This window comes from Aquarana catesbeiana, linkage group LG03 (genome assembly GCF_042186555.1).
Source record: "Aquarana catesbeiana isolate 2022-GZ linkage group LG03, ASM4218655v1, whole genome shotgun sequence".
Lineage (NCBI taxonomy): Eukaryota > Metazoa > Chordata > Amphibia > Anura > Ranidae > Aquarana > Aquarana catesbeiana.
In genome coordinates this window covers 54323540-54349289 of record NC_133326.1, presented here as the reverse complement: position 1 = coordinate 54349289, position 25750 = coordinate 54323540, and the positions used below count along the sequence as shown (strand labels likewise).

The window sequence follows — 25750 nt, the reverse complement described above, 5'->3', positions numbered from 1 at the left end:
AGGACAAATATGTTCAATAATCCAGAAGTAATGGAAGCTTTTTCTTTTTTTCTTAAAACAAATATATTATTACCTAACTAGTTCCTAGAATTATGTTTTTGTTTATTCTAATCTGAAGCAATACAACCTCAATTTTATGAGTTAACATATCTAAACAGTTACATATGAATAAAATATGTAATTGTTTACTCTAAAAGGGTTAAAATCCCAAAATAATTCAAACTATCTTCATCAATACCAAAGTTATTAACAGTACCTTTCTAACTGAATTATTTAGCCTACGGCAAAACTAACCATATACAACCACCCTGGAATAAATAATTTCAACAAAAACTATATTCTGCACTCCAATTAATGAAACATCATTTTGATGTCTTTTGACATAGCACTTCTCTCCTGTAAGCGGAAGATCCGTGTACCCCCATTAGCCCTCCTCATTCTCCCAACCATATTATGTGGGAGTGTGACGAAGGCACTTATTCCCCTGAGAGAGATATTTATTCTCTTTCGCGGGTAAATTGTGATTACTTGCAAAAAATAATTTATACAATGTATCATCTAATCTCATATGTTTTTTGTTTACTCTTTACTCCAGAATTCACTGGTTTCACTGGTTTCTTTTCTATCTTTTCATCTCTTCAGTCCACACACTGATCTGCGCAGTCAGCTCTGCATAACAAAAAGTAAGTCAAAACTATTTGATCTATTGCCATGGCACCACTGAATATACTTTCCCTGAATGTTCACGGAATAAATGTCCCTCAAGAAAGGACCAAAGCCTTCCGTACTTTCCATAAAAAGAAGGCTCACATAGTATGCCTCCAAGAAACACACTTCACCAAAGATTCTACTCCAAAATATATTTCTCCTTTTTATCAACAAATTTACACGGCTTCTGCCTGTACCAAGCAAAGAGGAACTCTAATTGCATTTCACCGATCCACACCATTCACCTTATCATCAGAAATTAAAGACCCAGAAGGTAGATACCTGATACTCATGGGTTATATAATGGATACAGCAATCACGGTGATTTCCTACTACGCTCCTAACAAACAACCTACACCATTCCTCTCACATATATTACAAGTGATTAATACACACAAAATAGGAACAGTGATAATGTGTGGGGATTCGAACCAGGTCCTCCTCCCATTTCTAGATAAATCACCTTTTACACCATCCAAAATAACCTCTAGATTACCTTTTTCTCAACTTCTTTCCAAATACAATCTGGTAGATTCGTGGAGAGAAAGTAACCCAATGAAAAAGAAATTCACTTATTTCTCGCACCCTCATCAAACCTTCACCAGAATAGATCATATTTTTCTAACAATAGGAATGATACCAGAAATTATTGCATCAGATATAATTCCGATTCCGTGGTCTGACCATAATGCAGCATACACTACTATAGCCTCAGCCATACCAAAAGCGCATGACCCAACGTGGTACTTACCGGACATAATGCTCAAACACCCACTACATCAGATGGCCATTGAACAAGCTTTAAAGGAATACATATCAATTAATAATACAACAGACATCTCCCCAATAACACTGTGGGAAGCTCATAAGCCTGTCTTGCGTGGTACAATACAAAGACAAATGGCACTATTTAAACGGGAACGCAAAAATCTAGCAAAAAAACTAGAACTCAATTTTAATGCAGCCTACATATCATTCCAAGATAATCCATCTCAGAGTACAAAATCTCATCTGGAAAAATCTAGATTGGAATACGATCTATTTCTCACTGAGTCAGTTGATAAATCCCTCAAACGCTCCAAACACAATTTCTACATGAATACAAACAAACCAGGTACATATTTGGCTCGGGCATTAAATTCAACTAACAAATCTTTCAAACCAATACGTTTGAAATTATCAAAAAATGTTTATACTTGTAATCCAGTTAAAATAGTCCATAAATTTCACTCACATCTCGCAACTTTATACAAGACAAATAATGAATTTAATCCTACAGAGGCTGAATCCTTCTTCTCAAAAATAACCTTACCTGAGTTATCTCAGAATCAAAAAAGCAGTTTGGATGAGCCTATAACTATAGATGAAGTTGCTAACGCCATAAAAGACCTAAAACTTAACAAAAGACCAGGCCCAGACGGCTACTCGGCTTTATACTATAAAACATTCTCAGAAATACTCTCTCCCATTCTCACTGAAACTTTTAACAAACTTCTAGATGGACATTCTTTTCGGCAAGAAACACTAATGGCAATTGTTTGTATGATCCCAAAACCCCTTTCTGATGATACTTCCTGTGTGAATTATCGGCCTATCTCTCTGTTAAACCTTGATATTAAATTATTAGCAAAAAGCCTCAATAGCATTATAGGAAAATTAATACATAGAGATCAAGTAGGCTTCATGCCAAATAGACAGGCAGGCGATAATATACGCAGGGCAGTGTTATTGGCACATATTGCTAAAAAACGGAAAATCCCTTTATGTTTTCTATCTCTCGATATTAAGAGGGCATTTGACACAGTATCCTGGCAATATATGCAATATTCATTACAAAAACGGGGTTTTGGACCCCACTTTTTAACATGGATCAAAGCATTATATAATAAACCCAAAGCCTATATAAAATATGCTGGATACAAATCTGATGTCTTTAATATCGAAAGAGGTACCCGACAGGGTTGCCCATTATCTCCCTTATTATTTTCCCTTATACTCGAACCCATGGCCCAATACATCAGAACAAACCAAACTATAACTGGCATTGAAGTAGGAGGTATTACACACAAATTATGTATATTTGCAGATGATATATTACTTTTTCTATCATCACCACAGGTCTCTGGTCCTAACTTAATACCAGCTCTTGATGGATTTGCAGCCCTATCCGGCCTTATGATTAATCCTAAGAAATGCCAAGTGCTTAATATTTAACTCACAAACATGGAATTGATCCCGGCTAGGGCTGCACTCCCATTCACATGGGCAGAAAAATCAATCCCATATCTTGGAATTCATTCAACAGCATCTCATTCTGACTTATTCTCAACCAATTATCCTCCTGTATTAAGACAGATCACAAATCTAATAAAACAATGGTCGCAACTTCCTTTATCCTGGATAGGGAAGATTAATGCAATCAAAATGACTATTCTACCCAAATTGCTTTATCTATTCAGAGTCCTCCCTATTCCAATTCCTTCCTATTTTTTGAGAATAGTACAAAAAAGAGCAACTTCGTTTATATGGGGCTCTTCTAAACCACGTATACCTATACACACACTACATCTTCCCAAAAATAAAGGAGGCCTGGGATACCCTAATTTTACTAACTACTACAGAGCAGCACATTTGGCCAGTCTGTCCAAATACCATGCAAAACAGGAAATCCCATTATGGGTATTTATATAGGCTTCAGAAAATGACCCTCTATTAATATCAAACTTATTATGGCTTGATCCTAAAGACCGCTTTAAAATTCATAATCCCATAACTAAACACTTCTTATCTCTCTGGGATAAACTAAAAACCAAATATCAGTTACAATCTCCACACAATCCTCTCCTTTCTTTTATCAGAAATCCAGCCTTTTATCCGGCATGGATCTACCCAAATTCTTTTAAAGCTTGGACAACATCAGGCATTCAGACACTAAATGACTTCATAGCATCTAAATCATTCCTTTCATTCCCATCGCTTAGAGAAAAATATGATCTACCAAACTCTGAGATATTTAGATATCTCCAAATCAAAAATTTCTATACACCATTCCTAAAGGGGGATACACCATTATCCCAATTATCCATTTTTGAATCAATCTGTACAAAAGATCCATTTGCTAAAGGTACAATTTCATCACTTTATAATCAATTATATGGAGTAGCAAATCTTAATAGACCCTCTTACGTTCAGAGGTGGGAGGAGGACCTGGGACGAACTTTAGAAGACACGGACTGGTCTAACATATGGCTCACATCTAAGTCATCTTCACCCAACATTTTAGCACTGGAGACAAATTATAAAGTCCTAACTCGCTGGTACCTTGTACCCGCTAGAGTGGCAAAATATTCACCTAATACCTCAGCTCTTTGTTTTCGAGGATGCCCAGAAATAGGCACACATTTACACATATGGTGGACGTGCCCAGTAATCCAAACCTTCTGGAAGGAAGTCTTCGTGATTGCATCTAAAATATTTAAAAAAATAATACAACCAGATCCATATATAACTTTACTTAATCTAAAACCGGAATGGTTAACACTCTCTCAATTCAAACTTATGATCCAACTAATAACGGCTGCAAAACAAACAGTGGCCAAGGCATGGAAATCTCCTACATTGGTACTAGCAGAAACAATTCACAGAATGAATAATACAATGTCCCATGCTAAGATGGTAGCCATCGATCAAAATCAAATTCCAAAATTTGAAAAACTTTGGCATCCTTGGATAAAACAACCGTTCCTGTCAAACTTCAATGACTCTGTCCTGTTGCCATGGTAACAGATTAAATGACTTACAGAGACACCCATTCTAAGGCTTCAAAGAGAACTAAAAAGAATAATAAACTGACGAGCGGGACAACCTTGTGGACCATACCTCTACCTTTCTACCCTTTTTCTTCTTTCTCTCCTTTTCTCCACCTTACGATTAAAGCTCATTATCAGAATGTATTTGACCTATATACACTCTACCTGTAAACAATATGTATAGTAGGTATAAATCATTTAAATACCTACAAAAGTAACTAAGAAAATGATATATATCTTTAATTTAGGTTTACGTGAACCCAATGTTTAATATTTGAAATTTCATGATATTTACCTATATAAACCCTACTGTAAAACAATGAGCTTACTTTATAGATCCTTGTAAACTTACTTTATGTATCTTTATAATATTGTATACTCAATGAACTTCTTTTGACAACGAGAAATGAGTGCATCCTTTTAGGTGACAAAAAAGAGAATCAATCTTTCTGAGGAAGCAGTGGCTGAGAGATAGATTCTCCTAGTCCAAACCACATTCAGAAGGTGAGGGAGTTTTCTCAAACTGAAGCCAGACAGAATGGATGAAATTAAGGCAGAAACTATTTTAGGCAGAAAGGAAGTTATGGGTGTCAGCAACACTTTGTCCTTGTGCAACACCGGAAACGGCTTTGTTGCTAGTTCATACATGTTCTTCACAGAGGTGAGGACTACAAGAAACACCACCTTGTGGGCAAGAGTAGAAAGAGCAATGTTTCTAATGTGTTCAAATGGTAGTTTCTGAAACGCAGAGAAGGCCAGATTGAGAATCAACTGTGTCACAGAGAACAAACGGGGGGAGCTACACAGTAGGTGATGTTGAAAAATGACACAAGTCGATCCTATGTGTGTGATTATATGTCAGTATTACATTGTATATCCCTGTATGTTGAGGTTGTTCAGCTGCTTACCTAATGTTTTTTTTGAAACTATGCTCCCTGCTGAAACCACTGCCTGTGGAAGGGAATTCCACATCCTTGCCACTCTTACAGTAAAGAACCCTCTACGCAGTTTAAGGTTAAACCTCTTTTCTTCTAATTTTAGTGAGTGACTACGTGTCTTAATAAACTCCGTTCCCTAAAAAAGTTTAATCCCTATTGTGGGGTCCCCAGTATGGTATTTGTAAATTGAAATCATATCCCCTCTAAAGCGTCTCTTCTCCAGAGAGAATAAGTTTAGTGCTCCCAACCTATCCTTGTAACTAATATCCTCCGGACCCTTTATTGGCTTTGTTGCCCTTCTTTGTACCCGCTCCGCTTCCAGTACATCCTTCCTGAGGACTGGTGCCTAGAACGGCACAGCATACTCCAGGTGCAGCCAGACCAGAGTCTTGTAGAGCGGGAGAATTATCGCTTTATCCCTGGAGTTAATCCCCTTTTTAATGCATGCCAATATTCTGTTTCCTTTGTTAGCAGCAGCTTGGCATTGCATGCTATTGCTGAGCCTATCATCTACTAGGTCCTTTTCCTTTCCAGATTCCCCCCGAGGTTCACCCCCTAGTGAGTAGATTGCATTCATATTTTTGCCACCCAATGGCATTATTTTACATTTTTCTACATTAAACCTCATTTGCCATGTAGTTGCCCACCCCATTAATTTGTTCAGATCTTCTTGCGAGGTTTCCACATCCTGCGGAGAAGTTATTGCCCTGTCTAGTTTGGCGTCGACCACAAATACAGAGATTGAGCTGTTTATTCCATTCCCCAGGTCGTTTATGAACAAATTTAACAGGATTGGTCCCAGCACAGAACCCTGGGGGATCCCACTTCCCACTCCTGACCATTCCGAGTACTCCCCATTTATCACCACCGTCTGAACTCATCCTTGTAGCCAGTTTTCAATCCATGTACTCACCCTATGGTTCATGCCACGGACCTTACTTTGTACAGTAAACATTTATGGGGAACTGTGTCAAATGCTTTTGCAAAGTCCAGATACACCACGTCTATGGGCCTTCCTTTATCTAGATGGCAGCTCACCTCCTCATAGAAGGTTAATAGTTTGGTTTGGCAAGAACGATGCTTCATAAATCCATGCTGATTACTGCTAATGATACCGTTTTCATTTCTAAAATCTTGTATATAGTCCCTTATCATCCCCTCTAAGAGCTTGCATACTATTGATGTTAGGCAAACTGGTCTGTAATTCCCAGGGATGTATTTTGGTCCCTTTTTAAATATTGGTGCTACATTGGCTTTTCTCTAATCATCTGGTACCATTCCTGTCAGTAGACCATCAGTAAAAAATTCGGAACAATGGTCTGGCACTGGTTACTTGACTGAGTTTCTTAAAAAAAACCCTTGGGTGCAAGCCATCTGGTCCCGGTGATTTATTAATGTTAAGTTTCCCAAGTCTATTTCTAATTCTGTCCTCTGTTAACCATGGAAGTGCTTCCTGTGATGTGTCATGAGGACAAACACTGCAGCCTCCCAATTCCCTCGTGAAGACTGAGGAGAAGAATTCAATACCTTTGCCATCTCCCCATCCTTTGTAACCAGATGAACTTCCTCATTCTTTATGGGGCCAATATGGTCCGTCCTCCCTTTTTTACTGTTTATATACTTAAAGAATTTCTTGGGATTTTTTTCTTGCTCTCCTCCGCTACGTGTCTTTCATGTTCTATCTTAGCAGCCCTAATTGCACCCTTACATGTCTTGCATTCTTTGTAAAGTCTGAATGCCGATGATCCCTCAGCCTTGTATTTTTTGAAGGCCTTCTCCTTTGATTTTATATGCATTTTTACATTAGAGTTAAGCCATCCAGGACTTTTGTTCGCTCTTTTAAATTTATTTCCCAATGGGATACATTGGCTAATGCCCTTATTTAATATGCTCTTAATGCAAACCCACCTCCACTCCATGTTCTTTGTTTCTAAGATTTTATCCCAATTTATACCTTCTAGCAAGGTTTGTAGTTTAGGGAAGTTGGCTCTTTTGAAATTCAGTGTCTTTGTGTTCTCCTTGTGTTTCCTATTTGTGTAATTTATACTGAAGGCAATTGATCTGTGATCGCTGTTTCCTAAATGTCCCTGTATTTCCACATCCGTGATCAGGTCTCTATTGTTGGTAATCAGTAGATCTAGTAACGCCTTGTTTCTAGTTGGTGAATCTACTATCTGACCCATGAAATTGTCCTGCGAGACATTTACAAACTGGCGAGTCTATGTCTGGATAATTAAAATTCCCCATTATAACACTCCCCATCCTTACTGCTAATCCAGTTTGTGATAGGTCCGTCTCCCCCTACTCCCTCAGGTTAGGGGGCCTATAGCACACTCCCAGTATTATTTTCCCCTTAGCTTCATCCCTTTGTGGCTCTACCTATAAGGATTCCACCTCCTCCCTAGCTCCCTTATTGTTGTCATCTCTCACATTCACTTGTACATTATTCTTGATATATAGGCATACCCCTCTCCCTTTTTTACCCTCTCTATCCCTGCGATAAATGGAATACCCTTGAATAGTTGCCAACCAATCATGAGAGCTGTTGAACCAGGTCTCTGAAATTCCCACACAATCCAAATCTTCCTCGTTCAACAGTAGCTCTAGTTCACCCATCTTGTCCGCCAGGCTCCTGGCATTGGTGAACATGCTGCGTAGTTTAGACCGGTCGCATACTGTCCTTTTATTGGGTGTTCTTTAGGACACTCCATCTGCCTCTGACTGTCATTGGTGCCAACGTGCACCATGACAGCCAGGTCTTCCCCAGCCCCTCCCAGTAATCTGTCCACCAGATCCATGATATGCTACATGGCAGACTTCCTGTAAAACAGTCTAAATTAAGTCATGAGAGCCAATGGTCTCTGAGAAGTACACTTCCAAGCTTTTAGCATTGTGGGAATCGCCTATTCAGGGATGTTCCTGTCCCTCCAGAACCTGGAGCTTTACCAGCCATGCTATTAAAACCGATTCCCATAAAATGGTTGTAAACCAGTCCTTGGCTAGAGAATATCTGGACAATCTGGAAGAGCCCATGGATAGGCCCACCAGAAGTCTTACCAGGTTGGAGCAATAAGAATTACCTGAATGCCCTCCATCTTTATCCTATAAAGCAGATAAAGGAAAACATTTCAGTAAGGCATTGATCAAAAAATAAATACCTGGACAAGCCTGTGCAGTTTGTTGTTGGAACCTAGAGGTCCATATCCTGTGTATTTAACTTGTGACATAGGTCCTGGAGCTTTCCATTAGGTACCAAAAGGAAGAAATTTGGAAAATGACGTCAACTTGTGGCTACCGCAAATGTTATTAAAAAAATACAAGATACAAAATATAAATTGACAGCCCAGTATAACCCCCCCAGTTGCAGCCCTCCCCCAAACCTGCAATGAACCCAACCTCCCCCCCCCCCGGACATGAGAAAATGCCTAGAAACTGCTCAAAAAACAAGCCAGCAGATGGATGAAACCTGCCTATTTGTTATAGTTACAGGTTTCACTGTGCACCATTACAACTTTCTAGCCACCAGTGTCCTAACAACCAATGACATCATTGGTTGATAAGGAGGGCGTTGGGCACCTGTATAGCACCCTTGTTTGCCCCATCCATCAGCTGGGGTCACATTAGCTGAGTGAGGGAGAGAAACATTGGAATACTAGTCAGTACACATGTGCAAAAGGTATTTGCTTTTGAAGAATAAATCACCACTAATGTTGGGTGTTACTGCATTATGTAAAACTATTAATTTAGTTTTTTTAAAGCTTAGGATGGACTGCGTCGAGATGTGCAGAATTGTAAAGGGGCCTTGACTATAAAAAGGTTGAGAAACACTGCTCTATAGTACCCCACCCCCTAAAAGACCAATGAGGCCTGTTTGTTACTGAAGACGCTGGGATTACACTCCTTAAAGTGGTTTTAAAGCTTTAAGTTTTTACCTTAATGCATTCTGTTCATTAATGTAAAAAAAAAAAAAAAAAAAAAACTTCTGTGGGAGAGCCCCCCTTATACTTACCTGAGCCCAATCTCTATCCTGCACGAGAGCAGCATCTCTCCCCCTCCTCACTGGACAGATTTTCTCCCGCTCCTGTCAATCAAATCCTATGAGGGAGTGGGGGGACAGGGCTGAGCCCCACTGTCTGTGTCAATAGAAGAAAACTGCTTTCTATGGGGGCACTTGACAGGATGGAGGAGCCCCGAGAAGAGGACCACCGGGGCTAATTTGTGCAAAACCCCTGCACAGCGCAAGTAAGTATAATATGTTATTTTAAAGTAACACTAAAGGCTCTTTTTTTTAATAAGAGTGTATGCCACAATGGGCAGACCATGTATTACACCACTGGGTCTTAGTGCAGTACCAGTTCTGTTGATTGCTGCACTCATCTACCCATGAACAGAAGAGGTGACCCGATTACCCGCAATGTGTAAGGGACCATGTAACCAGAGACAATCCACGTGATAGTGACAATCTGAATGGTTAGTGAAGCTCACCTGAAACTAGCCATTTAAATGTGCAATGCTGCGGAGTATCACTGCTGTGTTAAATATAGGTGAAAGAAGGGGGGCTCTCATCCACTCATTCTTGGCTGCTGTTGCCTATGTCCTGATGCTGTGCCTGAATGCCACAGATAATACGTTAGATAGTTGGACCATTATCCCCTTTTCTCAGGTGCTCATGCCTCTGTATCTGGAGTCGTGAATGATAGCACTATTTACCACTACTTGGGATGAGGTGCATAGTACGGTCGAGTGATGACATGACCAGGTCTGGCTGGTATGCACTCCAGCTAATCAGATCAGGGGGCAAAAGTCCAAAAGGGCATGGCCTATAATGTCTATGTGTTTTGCCCAGCCCAGACTGGGGCTTTCTCAGGACATAGATAGGAGGGAACTGCTCACTACAATATGTAAACTATCCCGAGCCCAACAGTATATCTACCCATTTAAAGTGGCCCATACCACCAACATTCACCTATATGTCCTCCACTGGTCCAAACCAAGCCACAAATAAACACAACACTTGGCTTAATACCCTCACCAAAAGTGGGGGGGGGGGGAGAGAATACTAAGGAAGGAAAAAACAAAAAAAGATTACTGATAAGGGTAGGGGGAGAGGGAAGGGAAAGCAAGGAACACAAGAGGACAAGCTGGACCCAAGAGTATGCACCAAATTTCATCACACCCCACTTCACGGGACCTTTAAAGTAGATGTGGATTAGTTCCTTTAGGTAAAGGAAACCCTGTAAAATAGCTTAATGTTTAACCGCATAGGAGACATGGTGTTTAACATAAAGATCCATCTTACCTCTTTCTGCAATAGTATCCTGTCCCGATTCGCTCTCCCCCACCCCTCCTCTCTGACATTTGCAATTGAAAAATACCACTAAATCTCAGGCCCTTACATGAAGAGTCATGGAAAGCTCTAAAGTGTTTAGCTAAAGGAGACTTCTCTTTTGTAACAATGATAGTTGAATGTTCCCCCATTCTTTTTCTAAATGCTCCCTTCTTGTTTTTCATACATAACTTCTAGAGCACGGGCAAATTATTTGATAAACTATCCATTGTGAGGAGCAGTTCAGGAAAGATCGAATATCAAACGATCGTTTCTTCTCTGAGTCCCAAAACACATCCGTTTTCATTACAGATTTACAAAGGAAAGTGTACACATGGAACTTGCCATAGCATGGTCTGCAGGTAGCAGGGGAAGGGGAATTAGAGATGCACTTGCTATGCACTAGCACATCTCCAAGAGTTGGAGCTTTTTTGGCAATCATACAAGGTGGTTTAGGTCTCATGTACACTGCTGCTGGTAAACAGACGTTTAGGAGCAGTTGGGAGGTTGTTTTTTTTTTCTCACTGCCCCTGAACTCTCCTCTATGTTATCTTATCAGTACATGTACACAGGGTCATTTACAGTAGTTTCTAGGCAGTTGAGTTTAGAGGCATTTATTGAAACGCAAAAAAATGCGTTCAGAAGTTGAGTTTACAGGCATTTCAAGCCCTAAACGCAGTAACCCGCGTTTCGTTTACAGGCGTTTTTAATTTTTGGCTATTTAAAAAAAAAAAAAGTATAATATATATATATATATATATATATATATATATATATATATATATATATATATATATATATATATATATATTTATATTATTTTTTTTAAACACTTCTAAACGCAAACGTGGCATGTAAACGTGGCAAAACAGACGTTTTAAACGTGGGTTACTTATCTGTCAAGTTAAATCGTTCAGGAGAGGTTGTAAAAACATCCCATGTACATGAAGCCTTAGACCTAGAATACATTCAATTATTTTGTCCAACATGAGGATGCGCCAGTGCATATCCAAAAGTGATCTGAGCTTGGCCCAGTGAGTACCACAAGTAGTCCCCACACCAATTTTTTCTTTTTTGACCAAATCACTTTGTTGTACCTTGTTTTTGTTCAAGATGTCCCCTCTATCTGTAGTCCACGCTTGTACATTTTTTATATTTTCTATCTTGTATTTTTGTATTACAATTTCCCGTAGCCATAAGCTGGTGTCATTTTCCAAATTTCTTCCTTTTGGTACATTTCCAGCTATTTTGGGGGATAGTCCAACACTACAGGGACAGCCAGATTGTCCAAAACTCCAGGATGTTGATCGGAGAAGAGTTTCCAACAACGTCCAATTCTGCTACACTGACAGGATCCCCAGGAACTCTCCCCAGCCCACCAGGCTGGTATCTGTTGTGAGGCTCTTCCAAAAACGAAAAGGAAGGACTTCCTTGATTGCAGAGCTAGATTTGATTAGTTCTTTGTGCCAATTAAATTGGTCTGATCAGAGACTGCACTGACTTGTCACACAACTGAATGTTGCATTGTAGTGTTCTGGAGTGAAATTGGGCAAACTAACGAAAATACTAATTGTCCGAGTATTTCCTCGACTGCAATACTTTGAATCACTTACCTGGAACAAGGATGGAGATCAGAAGCTCTGACTTTACGAGCTATATGCTCATTTTAAAGGCCTTTGGACACTGCACATTTTGAAGCTGCTCTTAGGGGCGTTTGGCATGTTTTTTTTTTTTCCTGCCTCTAAACACCCCTGTACGTTGTTAGCCTATGTGTCCATGCACACATAGGTGTTCAGGAGGCAGAGAAAAAAAGCCCACTGCCAGTGCATCCAAAATTTTGGCAAATAAAACGCTTGAGGCACATAAACAGGTTTCGCGCTTGAGCTTTAATTCATTTCAATGGCTAGAATAAATGAGTATTCTGGCCAATGAAATGAATGCCCAAGTGCTTGATTTACCTAAAAGCGTTTTTCTCTCTCAAAACACTGCTGGCAGGAGAGTTTGCAAAAACATCCCGTGTGCATGAGGCCTGAGTAATTGATTGAGAACTTGAAATAGATGACAATCACACTATTAGTATTTTCATGAGAAGGTCAGCAATAGCAGCTTTCATGCTTCTCTAAAGCTGGCCATAGAAGGAGCCATTTTCTTTCAACCACAGGATGCAGGAAAGAAAAATCACTCGATTTCCCCATCAACAGTCAATGTTGATGGGGGAATTCGTCCTGCTGAGCCATTGTGTTCTTCCAGCAGGGGGGTGTTAAGGGGGAGTTGTCCCCGCCGGGAGAACACAGTGATTACTGCTAGCGGCTATAATGGCTGCTAGCAATAATCGCATGTAAAGTCTGATAGGCTGGTTGTATCCAAGTTGATTGAATGATCAACTTGGGTACATTCAGCCTGCCCATACATGGTTTAAATCTCAGCCACTCCCTGCTGAACCGGCTAATATTCAAACCGTCTATGGACGGCTTAAGTTACAGGCAGGTAGGGTGGAAAAAAAAAAAAAAAAAAAAAAAAGAGAAAGAATGGATGTAAAAAGTGAAAACACCACAACTGTACATAGAGATGAAACTAAACAAAACCTTATTTAAAACAAAGATTTAACATTTATTTTTTTATCATAAAAGTCCAGCAGTTAAAACTATGTACAAGTGGATACATGCAAATGTAGAATAAACACAAACAATTAAAACTAATCTAAAACTTCCATAAAACACAATATATGCACAATGAAATAAGCAGCAAAAAGAGGAGGATCGATAAAAAGGGTATGGGAATGGGCGTGGAGTCTTCTTAGCTCACAACATAGTCATGTTTGTATTTCGGGTGCTTATTGTAACCGACTTGCACTCCATTAATGAGACACTGGATCGCCCATTCTGATGAAACCACTGGAAGGTTTAGAGCTTGAGCACATATTAAAATGGATTCTGGACATGAACGATCTGTGATGACTACATCATAAACACCCAAAGCAATATCTACAACAGAAATAAAAACAAATATCAAGAAAATTGAGGTATAAATCACTTTTTTTTTTAATGTTAAAAAGAATTGTTTAAAAAAAAAAAAGAAAAAAAAAAAAGTGGCTCAGGTCTACCCTTTTCACATTTGGTAATAGAACAAAAAATTGTATTCAATTGTAAAGAAAATTTATCATGTTAGTAGGCTACCACCACTAATCACTAGAAAATGGTAATGACTGACTGTCACGTACATGTAAATCCAATGCCTTTAATACACATCTACAGCCATAGGACTTTCTGCTGTACTTTTTAACTGCAAGGCCATCTAAAAGCCTTATCAACATGAGCTACAACTGAAAAGCAGAATGGATACCCAAGGTTGCGATATATACAGTGACAGACAAGATGTAATGCTTAACTTAGCAGGAACGTCTGCAAAAAGCCCTTACTGGAGCATTCAAATAAGTCACAGCTTACACAATGGGGGAATTCAATAAAGGAATTGCGTCACTTTTTGCGTGGTATGGCTCTTCGAACTTCTCTGTGCCAGATTAATAAAAAATATCCAACCATTTATAGATCAGAAAACTGGAGGCAATTAAGGCCAAATCTAAGTTGGCATACAGAGACAGGCAGAGTGCCTGTCTCTGTGCGTTTATATGTAAGTAGGATGGAATGTTTGCCACTGCTACTCCCTCCTAGACACTGGTTGTCAAGAATGCTGTTTGCTTCACAGCCTGCAGGCTCCAAGCTGACAGTTGAAGCTTGATTGGGAAGCTGAGGGACTACTTCCCCATCAGGGATGCTCTCTGCTTGTTATTGACAGGAAGCCATAAGTAGATTCCATAGCCAATAGCAGGCTGTCTACTGGCTATGGAATCCACCCACAGCCAATCACCAGAAAGGAGCAGACCTGTTGGAGGAATTGTGTCTCTGAATCCCCATCAGGATCCATCCACCTAGCTAAAAACTCCGCGGACACTACGTTGTCTGACAGCTACAATGGTGGGGAGGGAACTAAGCAGCACTTAGGGCAGTGACCACGTCTGTGTAATTCGGGGCAAGCACCTGTCATGTGGAGGCGCAAAGGACTTCTAATGAGTGTTATAGATGCTCTTTAAGAATTCCCCAGCATGGGTCTACACTTTCCTCGTAGCATGCAACAATTCTAAACATCTCTCACCTCTTTACACCTAAAAGAAAGGGATTTCATATGTTAAAAGAACTCGACAAAGAAAAACATGCTAGGTAATATAGACTGTTCCAATACAATGTTACTTCTACAAGAAGATATCCTTACAATGTGTGTATTAGTGCCACATTAATTTATTAAATACCTTTGTTTGTATCTGCAGAACTGTGCTGCTTTGTAGATGCTGCGCCTCCGACCATTAATACTTCAGTCCACATTTCCAGGAAATTCTCTTGCTGGTCAGATACCACAAGAAAGCGCAAACCTTTGAAAGGATGTCTAGAGCCGTGCCTGCAAAAATCAGTGCCATAGAATACTAATGTAATACTGATAGAAGGAACCAGCCCCTCCTCCCCCTCTATAAAACGGAACTTTATCTTACCATTCCAAAATTTTATCTTCTTGAAAGCTGTACCCAGCCGGGAGGAGGTAATTGTTGATACCTTGCAGCTCATTAGAGTGACAACTGTCATGTACCCAGACATGAGACACACAAGGGATTCCACTGGCAAGGCACAGAAAATATTTCCGGGTTCGGCAGTGCTGGTCAGCGATCAGAAAACATTTTGAATCTGGCTTGCACTAAGGGAAGGAAAGAAAAGACACTGTCATTCTACATACACGTGTGCAGTTATAGCTCAGAAACACAACCTGCATTCCAAATACAAATGTTGAATCAGAAGGCAAAGATTAACTGCTGAGATGGGAACATTTTTCACCCTTGCCGCCATCATATGACTCTCTGCCCCACTAGCTAAATCCCCATAGCTGCTAGTAGACTTAGTTTCCTAAATCTGATCACTGGGAGGCAAAAGCTACCCTTGCAGTGACCACCTCACCACCACCCCCCACCTCACATTCCTGGCGTTCAGCTTTAATGGCTCTGAATTAAAGCTGCACGATTAATCGTTAAAAGATCGTGATCTCGATTCAACTCTCCCCCATGATCTTAATCCAGCATCTCCATGATTCATGTAAAAAAGTGCATAGCAGTTCCCTGCTCACAGCTGTTTATTTTTTTTTGTTTTAATTAAATTGTTCCTGTTTAACACCTTAGTAACCCTTAATTTACTCTATCCAGCCTTATTAACTCTATATTCTTCTCCATTTAATTATTTTCCTGCTGATTTTTTTTTTTTTACTTCTATTTTATAAACTATTAATAATTAAAACTTTTTTTTTGCTTTATTATTATTTTTACACCTTTAACATATTTACACGTTTCACATTGAAAAAAGCACAAAATTAAATTTATTTAATTTGTAAAGTAACTTTTCAGTGCTTTGTACCATTGCGGACAGCTGAAGTGTAAACAAAAAAGTTGTGGTAGGTATAGGTAATTGGTATTGGCAAGTACTAAAAAAAAAAAAAAAAAAGACCCCAATTTAACTTAATGGTAATTTTTTAATTTCTTTACACATTACATACATTATTTTCCATTACATTTCTTTAAAAATTTGATTGAAGCAGAGTGTTATGTCTTATTTAATTGCCATCTTGTTTGATAGCCTAATGTTCATGGGTTGTAAATCTTTAAAAACTTAAAAACAAAAGATTTCTTCAGAATCGTGAGGGAATCGTGATCTTTATTCTAAGCAAAAAAAAAAAAAAAAAAAATTGTGATTCTCATTTTATCCAGGATCGTGCAGCTCTACTCTGAATGTAGTTGAAGAACTGTACTTCTGTCTGTGCCCATTTCAGCCTCATATATACACACTGGAGCATGACCGAGGCTGAACAGCTGAGACAACTCAAATGACTCTGGCTACAAGAGATATATATATAAAATATTATATATATAAAAAAAAAAAAACTCAGAATAAAGAAAATTTGAACAGACGTTCTGTCTTTGGAACCACCATAGCGATCCTTGGCTGGCATTAGCAATTCAGCTCAATAGGATAGATAGTTGACTAAACAGATTAGTTGACTTGCTTTTACATTTTAAAGTTACAGACACAGAATTTTCATGTTGTAAATGATTGTGAGAAATAGGTCTAAAGTTCTTACCTGCACCACACTGGGTGTACATTCTGCTGCGGGTGTCAATATAATCCTAACGACACCCCAAACACACACTGAAAACGCAGTGCTTCATGCAGACCCCTCTGTCACACTAGCCTGGACCTCCTCTATCTGTTATTTGGGCATTACCATTACCCCTAGAGTCTCTGACTTTGCCAAGTTAAATCTCTACCCCTTACTAACCCAACTCAAACTGAAGCTTCAGGCTTGGAATAACCTGCCATTATCCCTCATTGGCAGGATAAACTTACTTAAAATGAAATTCCTTCCAGTTTTTCTATATGCTCCGAGGCACTCCCCAATCTGGATCCCCAAAGCCTTCTTCCAAAAATTGGACTCCATTATAACCCCCTTTCTGTGGAAATCTCACCCCCCCCCCCCCCCAGAATAAACAAATCTATACTCAAAAGGCCCTGGACAGAGGGTGGCCTAGCCTTTCCGGATCTTCAGAAATATTTATTTGCTGCACTAGTCACACGCCCATAACTGGCTAGCCTCAGATGTAACCAATGCTGCTGTAGTCCTTGAGGCCGCCCACCTCGGTTCTTACGAGGCGCTGAGTAATGCTTTATATAGGGGAGTCAGAGCCCCCTATCCTCTCACACCCTCCATGAAGGTGGTGATCAGGGCTTGGCAGACACCCCCCTGTGGCTTAACCCACATTTACCAGAGTTTCTGACTATCCCAGACCCAGGGTTCTGGGCTACTAGAGGTATCAAAAACCTGGAGCACATCTGTATTAGTGGCTCCCTCCTGACCTTTGATTCCTTCAAGGAGAAATTCGGGCTCACCAATCAACAATTCTTTAGATTTCTTCAAATTCGCCATGCCTTCGCTACCCAATTTGGTCCCACCCCAGAACTTCTCCTCCGGTCCAACCTTGAGTCCACATTAAGGGATACTCCTCTGGTCAAACCCACCTCTACCATTTACAAAGCTTTATTGCCTTCAGTCCACTTTGGTCTGGAGGACTTGCTCTCAAGGTGGCAGGGCGAGATCCCGGATCTGGATTCGGAAGACTGGGAGGATGCCTGGGAATATCCTTTCTTACAGCTCATTACTGTCAGAGATCAGTTGATACAATTTAAACTGATCCATAGAGTCTATTTGTCACCCCAGAGATTGTCCAAAATGAACCCGAATTCCTCCTCCGACTGCTGGAAGTGTGATATGGCAAATGCCAACTTCAACCATATGTTGTGGTCATGTCCTGGAATTCAGTCCTTTTCGGCAGAGGTCACGACCTTCATTGAAACCTTGACCATGATTCATGTTCCCCTAATGTATCGATCTGTTTGCTTGGTCTGGTGGGCTCCTTGGTCCACCACCGAGCAACCAGAACACTAATAGGTCTTCTCTTATTTTACGCTAGAAAGCCTCTTCTCATTAAATGGAAACAAACGGAGATACCTACTTTGAATACATGGAAATCGCTGATCAACTCAGCGGTGCCACTGTACAAAGAGGCCTATCTTGCCAGATGCTGCCCAGCCAAGATTGACAAAATATGGCGTGTATGGTTAGAATCAGACACCACGATCGCAGCACAATAGGCATTGTTCCCAATGACTGTCTACCTCAGCTAAAAGTCTTGTAGTAGTGAAGACCTAATTTTGCCATTATCTGAAGTTTCTCCTAAAGGCGTTATCCTCATCCTCAGCAGCTCTTCCCGATGTGGTCACCTGAAATTCATGACACACTATTCTCCCCGTCCTCTTAATCTAAATGACACGAGTGGTTTAAGTTATAGAAGTTCTATAGATAATTATAAATGTATAGGATTTTTTTTATTGGTTGTTACCTCAGCCGGGGTAAGCCCAGAGGCTGTATTATGTAACTTTTTTTTTTATATGCAAACTCAATAAAAAGAATTTACAAAAAAAAAAAAAGAAAAATGCAGTGCATTGCCCTGCCCTAGATTGCATGGTACCACAGTACCATGTGATTCAATGCACTGAGTTTTTGAAAAGTAGTGCATGCAAATGAATGTAAGTGAACCAGCCCTTGTATCAGTTTTAAATGTCTAAAGCTGGGCATAGATGATTGTTTTTTTGTTTTTGTTTTCATTCAAAGTAATGAACAAAAGAAAAAAGGAAACAGACTCTCCATCCACATAAGCAATATGGATGGAGGAATCTTCCCTGCCAGGACATTGTATTCAGAGAGCAGCTCCCACTGTCGTTGGCTGTGAATGGAAAAGTGTTATGCTTGATACATTATTCTTTTATCAACATCCAAATATAAAGTGGGGGTCTAGCAGGATATTTTTTCTAAACTGAATTTACTCTTAATCCTAAAAATCCATTCCTAGCTTTTATCCTTAGATAGGGTTTTTGACCATTTTTAACAGTTTGTACAGAAACTTGCCTTGAATACACAGAAATTAAAGTAAATTTTTTAAAAGACATAACAGCCAAAGAAAAAAAAAAAGCCTTGTTTGCTCCAAAAGCCATACACATGTGGCAGAATATAAAAAAAAAAAAAAACACAAAGCAATATATTTAATGAAAGTCTCACCAGTGCTTCACTGAAATTGTCGATAATGCAGCCCCCACCAGCCCGGAGTTGATCCTCTGTGTACCGTCGGCTATACGGTGTGCTTTCAATGTATTCTGCAATAAGAAGCAATACTGTTAATCTGCATGTGCTGATTATATTATTATTTCAGGTACTTATATAGTATCGTCAATTTACACAGCGCTTTACATATACATTGTACATTCACATCGGTCCCTACCCTTAAGGAGCTTACAATCTAAGGTCCCTAACTCACATTTATATACTAGGGCCAATTTAGATAGAAGCCAATTAACCTACCAACATGTCTTTGGAGTGTGGGAGGAAACCGGAGTACCCGGAGGAAACCCACGCAGGCACATTGAGAACATGCAAACTCCAGGCAGGTAGTGTTGTAGTTGGTGGGATTTGAACCAGCGACCCTTTTTACTGCTAGGCAAAAGTGCTATCCACTACACCACTGTGCCGCCCATTATATAATAGTTTTCATTTATCAAATGTGTCTGCTATTTCCAATGAGTACCATTCATATTTGTGCGACTTCAGGTGGCAACAACTTCAAAGTCCCTGTACTACTTTGGTCCGACTTTAATGTGAGTTGAGGTCCATAGACTTAAAGCTTACACAGGCTTTCCCTGAAATCGCAGCAGTGTGAAAGGGGCCTAAGCTGCAATAGTAAACAACAGCTAGAAATTGAAGTGTTGCCACTCTGCTCCGGGATGATCTAGGCCAGGCTGTTCGGTCATAAGCTTTGCTGACCTTTCTTTAATTAGAGGGTCATATATAGCTGGTAAGCTTGTATTCCTTCAATAAGAGGTGGTGGTCTCATTGTTCATTTCTCTCCAAGGGTGACAGATGCTCAATATATCCACAAGTTTATATGAACACTTGAGAAGAGAATTGTGCTTTCTGTTCTCTTTTTCCTTTTTTTTGCAAGTGGACTTTTTTGTTATTTTGGATCTAATCCCCGAGAGTAGAGGAAATTATATATTTGTGCATTTATGGTTTATGAATGTGTTCATCATTTAGTAGTGTGGCCCTTTTGGATCACACTAGTGTACCAAGAGCTGTAGGGAAAATTGTCTTTAGCAGAAATCCCACGAGAACCAAAAAATTATTTCAAGGGTTCCTCAGGGGTAAAAGGTGGAAAAGGCCGTTCTGGTTAGCTCATTGAAAACAGGGACTGGATTTTATGGGATGCTGTGTAATGTGAGTGAAGATAAATATGTGCACAAGTAATTCAACCACATAGAGATGTGATATTAAGAAGATAAACCCAACTTATGAAACAAAAATGAATATGCACATGATTTCATAGCATGATCTTGAAAGGTTTCTAAAAAAATAAAAAACACCTTTATAATAGCTTCATGACTATGTCCGTTTCACAGTATATACCACCTCCTTTTTTTAAGTTTGAAAAATCCAACCCCACAAGAAGGGCTACTAGGAAAAAAAAAAAAAAAAAAAAAGAGCATCTCAAACATGACACACAAAAGTCACCTTCATCTTCTTCACTGCTGAAGGAGGATATCTCTTGTGACTTCAGGAGATTGTTGGCTTTGTCACTGGATGTGGCTGTAGTTAGAAGAAAGGCGTATCCTGCGAATAGCAACTTATTTTGAGGTAGAGGCCCATGGGTCTCCTCCAGCGTAGTCTGGTCACCTGCATTGTCTCCACTTTCATTGGGGCTCATGAAGTCACCTCCTTTTGCTGGACCTTCTAGATAAAAGAAGGCTAGTTATATGCAAGTCAAAACATAAATCTGGCTACAATTTCAGCTGCAGAACAGCAGGATTATATTTTTCAATTCAAAGAGAATGCCTATGATTTTGATGAATAACTCGGTTTACTATATGTAAGAGTCCAAATCATGGGGGTTTAAGGCCAAAAAGTCCATGAAATGGACCCTTGATTCAGATTAATTTGCTTAATGTTGAGGGGTCCTCACCAGTCAGTGTGCACTTGAAAACAATTCATAGGGATCATTTGTGATGTTTCACAGGATATGATCAAAGCTGAAACCCTCTTTTAACCACCTCCTCGCTGCTGTACTGTAGCGGGGGGTGGGGGGTGTATAGAGCAGATCCATGTGGCTCTGTACCATGTGACAAATCACAGCGATCACAAAATGAATACAGTACTACTGTTTACATCAGGGGTGTCCAACCTTTTGACTTTCTTGGGCCACACATTAAAATACACTAACAATAAGGATAGCTGATAGGCATAAAAAGTCAGGCAGATCACAAGGTGACGATCACGGATATAGATAATATACCTATTGTTGTAATAAAACTTAATTTTTTTGTAATATTTTTTTACTATAAAAGTAAAAGAGGGCAACATAAAACTAGTGTGACATTTGACACTGTTTTTGATAAACTAACGCATCAATGCCTGGTTGGGTGAAGGGATGTAGTAGCAATTCTCAATGAATTCTCAGGGTGCTAATTAGATATTTAGGTTCTAATTTCGCCCCTCATTCTTGAAAACGGTTGGTCGCACATATTAGGTGACGCTGAAAACTGATGACATGAATAAGAGCGATTGTGAAGAGTGGGAGATTTTTCTTTGGGAAGAAAAACGTACAAAAGTTAAAGAGACACTGTCAGATTTTTCTTTGGCTGCATGGGTTCACTAAGTGTAAACTTATTTTTCCCCAAATTGTAAAGATAAAAAAAAAAAAAAAAAATTATTACCATTAACTACGTAAAGTTTGCCCATCACAGATCTACTTCAGCAGGTTAGCTCTATTGCACGAAACGACATACCTGTACGTCATTTTGTGCAATAGACAGCGGGGGCGCATGCGCGCCGATTGGCCAGAGGGGGAGCCAATTGGTGTCCGCCGGGACCAGCCGATCATTCCCCAGAGAGGCAGAATGGCAATGTAAACACGGCAGATCGCCGTTCTGACCAGAGAACACAGAAATCTTGTGTTCCTGCTAGGCAGGAACATGGATCTCTGTGTTCCCCAGTCAGTCCATCCCCCACACAGTTAGCAAGCACCAACTAGGGACACACTTAACCATTTGATCGCCCCTGGTGTTATCCCCTTGCCTGCCAGTGTCATTAGTACAGTAACACTGCATATTTTTTTAGCACTGATGACTGCAATAATGTCACTGGTTCCCAAAAAAGTGTCAAAAGTGCCAGTTAGGTGTCAGATTTGTCCGCCGCAATGTCTCAGTCCTGCTAAAAATCACTGATTGCCACCATTACTAGTAAAAAAAATAAATGCCATAAAAACATCCCATAGTTTGTAGACAGGATAACTTTTGTGCAAACCAATCAATATAAGCTTTCTGGGATTTTTTTTACCCAAAATATGTAGCAGAATACATATTGGCCTAAATTGATGAAGAAATTTGATTTTTTTTGGATGTGTTTTATGGCAGAAAGTAAAAAACATTGTTGCTTTTTTCTGTTTCTAGTGCAAAAATAAATAAATAAATCACAGATGTGATCAAATACCACCAAAAGTAAGCGCTATTTGTGGGGAAAAAAGGACACCAATTTTATTTGGGTACAGCGTCACACAAACGCGCAATTGTCAGTTAAAGTAACGCAGTGCCGCATCGTAAAGGGTCAGGGGATCAAAGTAAGTTTTCGATTTTGTGTTGGGCCTCATTTATAGGGGTCTTGGGCTGCATGTGACCCTTGGGCTGCAGGTTGGACATCTGTGGTTTACATCTAAGAACCCACCTCTTACTCTTACAATGGAGGAAGGGGAAAGAACTAATGGATGAAGGATTTTTCATTAGTTCCAGAGCAAAAGCAGCATTTTCAGATTCAGGGTTTAAGGGGGGTTGATTGTGGGTTTTTTTAACTCTTTCACCTCCCCTCCATACTGTCTCTATGTGACTAACTCTTCTCCATCCTGGCACTGCTTGTGACCTGTACTGTAACCCCTCTATCTTCTCCTCCCCTTGTGTATGACCTATGATGCTTCTGTATCTACTGCACAATTACCAAGCTGCATTCTCTAACCACCTCAATACCAGCATGCTCCTTAAGTAGCAAACAATTAGATCAGAGGATGAAACGCATAGGCAAGGCAAGGACGCTGACGTCACCATGCATGCCAGGATCGTACTTGTGGCCAGAGGCGATACGAACAAGCGTTGTTTTCCTAATGTCGGGCACAACACTATGAATACGTGACTGTTTTACTATTTTAATAAAGCCTGGTTTTAAACCTGTATTGTGCTATGGGAGCCTTCCTTCTTCTATCCTACTTTTATGCATAATTGGGACCTGCATGAGAGGGTTTATTGGGATGAACTGCATCTGAAGCCAGTATCGTGGAGCCATTAACCTGTTAAGGGATTACTAAGAGGCATAGTTGGCAAATTAATTTAGTGTGAGTGGTGCAGGATCACACTGGGTGTTGCACATAGTGGCATGAAAATCACCTTTAACTATTTGCCTACCAGGCCAATTCTGACACTTCTCTCTTACATGTAAAAACCATATTTTTTTTTTTGCTAGAAAATTACATAGAACCCCCAAACATTATATATGTATTTTTAGCAGAGGCCCTAGAGAATAAAATGATGGTTGTTACAACTTTTTATCTCACACAGTATTTGCGTAGCAATTTTTCAAACGCGTTTTTTTTGGGAAAAAAGCAGTTTCATGCATTAAAAACAAAACAGTAAAGTTAACCCAATTTTTTTGCATAACATGAAGGATGATGTTACGAGTAAATAGTCAACATGTCATGCTTTGAAATTGCACACACTCGTGGAATGGCGACAAACTACGTTACCTATAAATCTCCATAGGCGGCGCTTTAAATAAAATTAACGGTTACTAGGTTAGAGTTACAGAGGAGGTCTTGGGCTTGAATTATTGCTCTTGCTCCAACGTTTGTGGCGATACCTCACATGTGTGGTTTGAACACCGTTTACATATGGGGGGGGGGGGGCGTGACTTTTTTTTTTTTTTTTACTGTTAATTTTACTTTTATTTTTCTAGTTTGACACTTTAAAAAAAAAAAATTTGATCACTTTTATTTCTAATACAAGGAATGTAAACATCCCTTGTAATAGGAATAAGCACGACAGGTCCTCACCTGTGATACATCTCACCTCTAGGCTGAGAAGCCTAAAATAAAAAAAAATTAATAAAAAAAATCGCGGCTTCCCAGTCGAGGCGGACTTTGCAGAGGCCGGGCATGACGTCATAACATCGCGCCAAGCCTCCGAACGATCATAGAGACTCTGGGGACCATCTGGTCTGCTGGAAATCTCTATCGTCAGCATCCAGGGGTTCCCTTCTCAGACCCAACGATGGCAGGGGTGAGTCAGTAGAAGCACCGAAGGACGGAGGGGGGGGGGCGGGGGTGTCCAAAAATGAAAAGCACCGCTCCAGGTGAGTATGATCTATCTGGTCTTATGTGTAGGTGCTCACCCCAGCTCGCTACCGCAGAAGACTGGGAGAAGGAAACCAAATGGCTGCACACCACTGCAGGACATGATCCAATTTGCCACATTTATTCTAGTGTCAATATCAAAGTGACAGAGCCAGGATAAGCAGTATCGTTAACATGTTTACCACATGGTTATGAATAAGCACTTGTCTGTGGGAAACCTTAACGATATGATCACTTTGACATTGACACTACAATAAATGTGGCAAATTGGATCATGTCCTGCAGTGGTGTGCAGTCATTTGGTTTCCCTCTCCAAATATATTAGATCACCTTGGGTTGCCCAAAAAGGCAATTTCAGGGGGTGTTCGTCCTGCCATTTTATTAAGACTCCATTCACACCTAGGCGTTTGGAATTGCGGGCTTCTTTTGGAGCTACAGCGTAACGCATTGCGATTTTGCCGCAATTGCAGCATAATTTATTGCCCGCCAAGAAGTTGCTCAATAAGAAGTACATTAGGGTCATGGAGTGGCCTGGTCTCCAGACTTTAAGCCTATATAAAATTTATGGAGGGAGCTGAAACTTTGAGTTGACAAGAAACCTTAAGGATTTAGAGAAGATCTGTAAGGAAGAACGGACCAAAATCCCTCCTGAGATGTGTGAAAACCTTGTAAACAACTAAGAAATGTCCTACCTCTGTGCTTGCCAACAAGGGTTTCTCCATCAAGTACTAAGTCCTGTTTTGCTTGGGGATCAAATATCTATTATACTCACCAAACTGCAACTCAATGTATAGCATTTGTATCATGTGTTATTTCTAGATTTTTGGTTTATATTCTGTCTCTATCATTTAAAATACACCTATGATAAAATAAAACTATAGACCCT

At 39.9% G+C, this 25750-nt stretch overlaps 1 protein-coding gene across 5 annotated transcripts in view; it reads right to left on the bottom strand.

The window, feature by feature from the left end:
* Positions 1–13367: 13367 nt before the first annotated feature.
* Positions 13368–25750, bottom strand: part of TP53BP1 (tumor protein p53 binding protein 1) — a 173562-nt gene continuing 161179 nt past the window's right edge. For 4 of the 5 annotated variants that reach the window (XM_073618551.1, XM_073618554.1, XM_073618555.1 and 1 more), the window contains 5 exons: positions 20988–21206; positions 19485–19579; positions 15325–15524; positions 15088–15233; positions 13368–13765 (listed from right to left, as the gene is read on the bottom strand). In XM_073618551.1, the coding sequence (XP_073474652.1) occupies positions 13578–13765; positions 15088–15233; positions 15325–15524; positions 19485–19579; positions 20988–21206 (848 nt within the window). In that variant the 3' untranslated portion in view covers positions 13368–13577. The remainder of the gene's footprint in view (positions 13766–15087; positions 15234–15324; positions 15525–19484; positions 19580–20987; positions 21207–25750) is intronic. The other variant, XM_073618553.1, reaches the window with a different exon arrangement.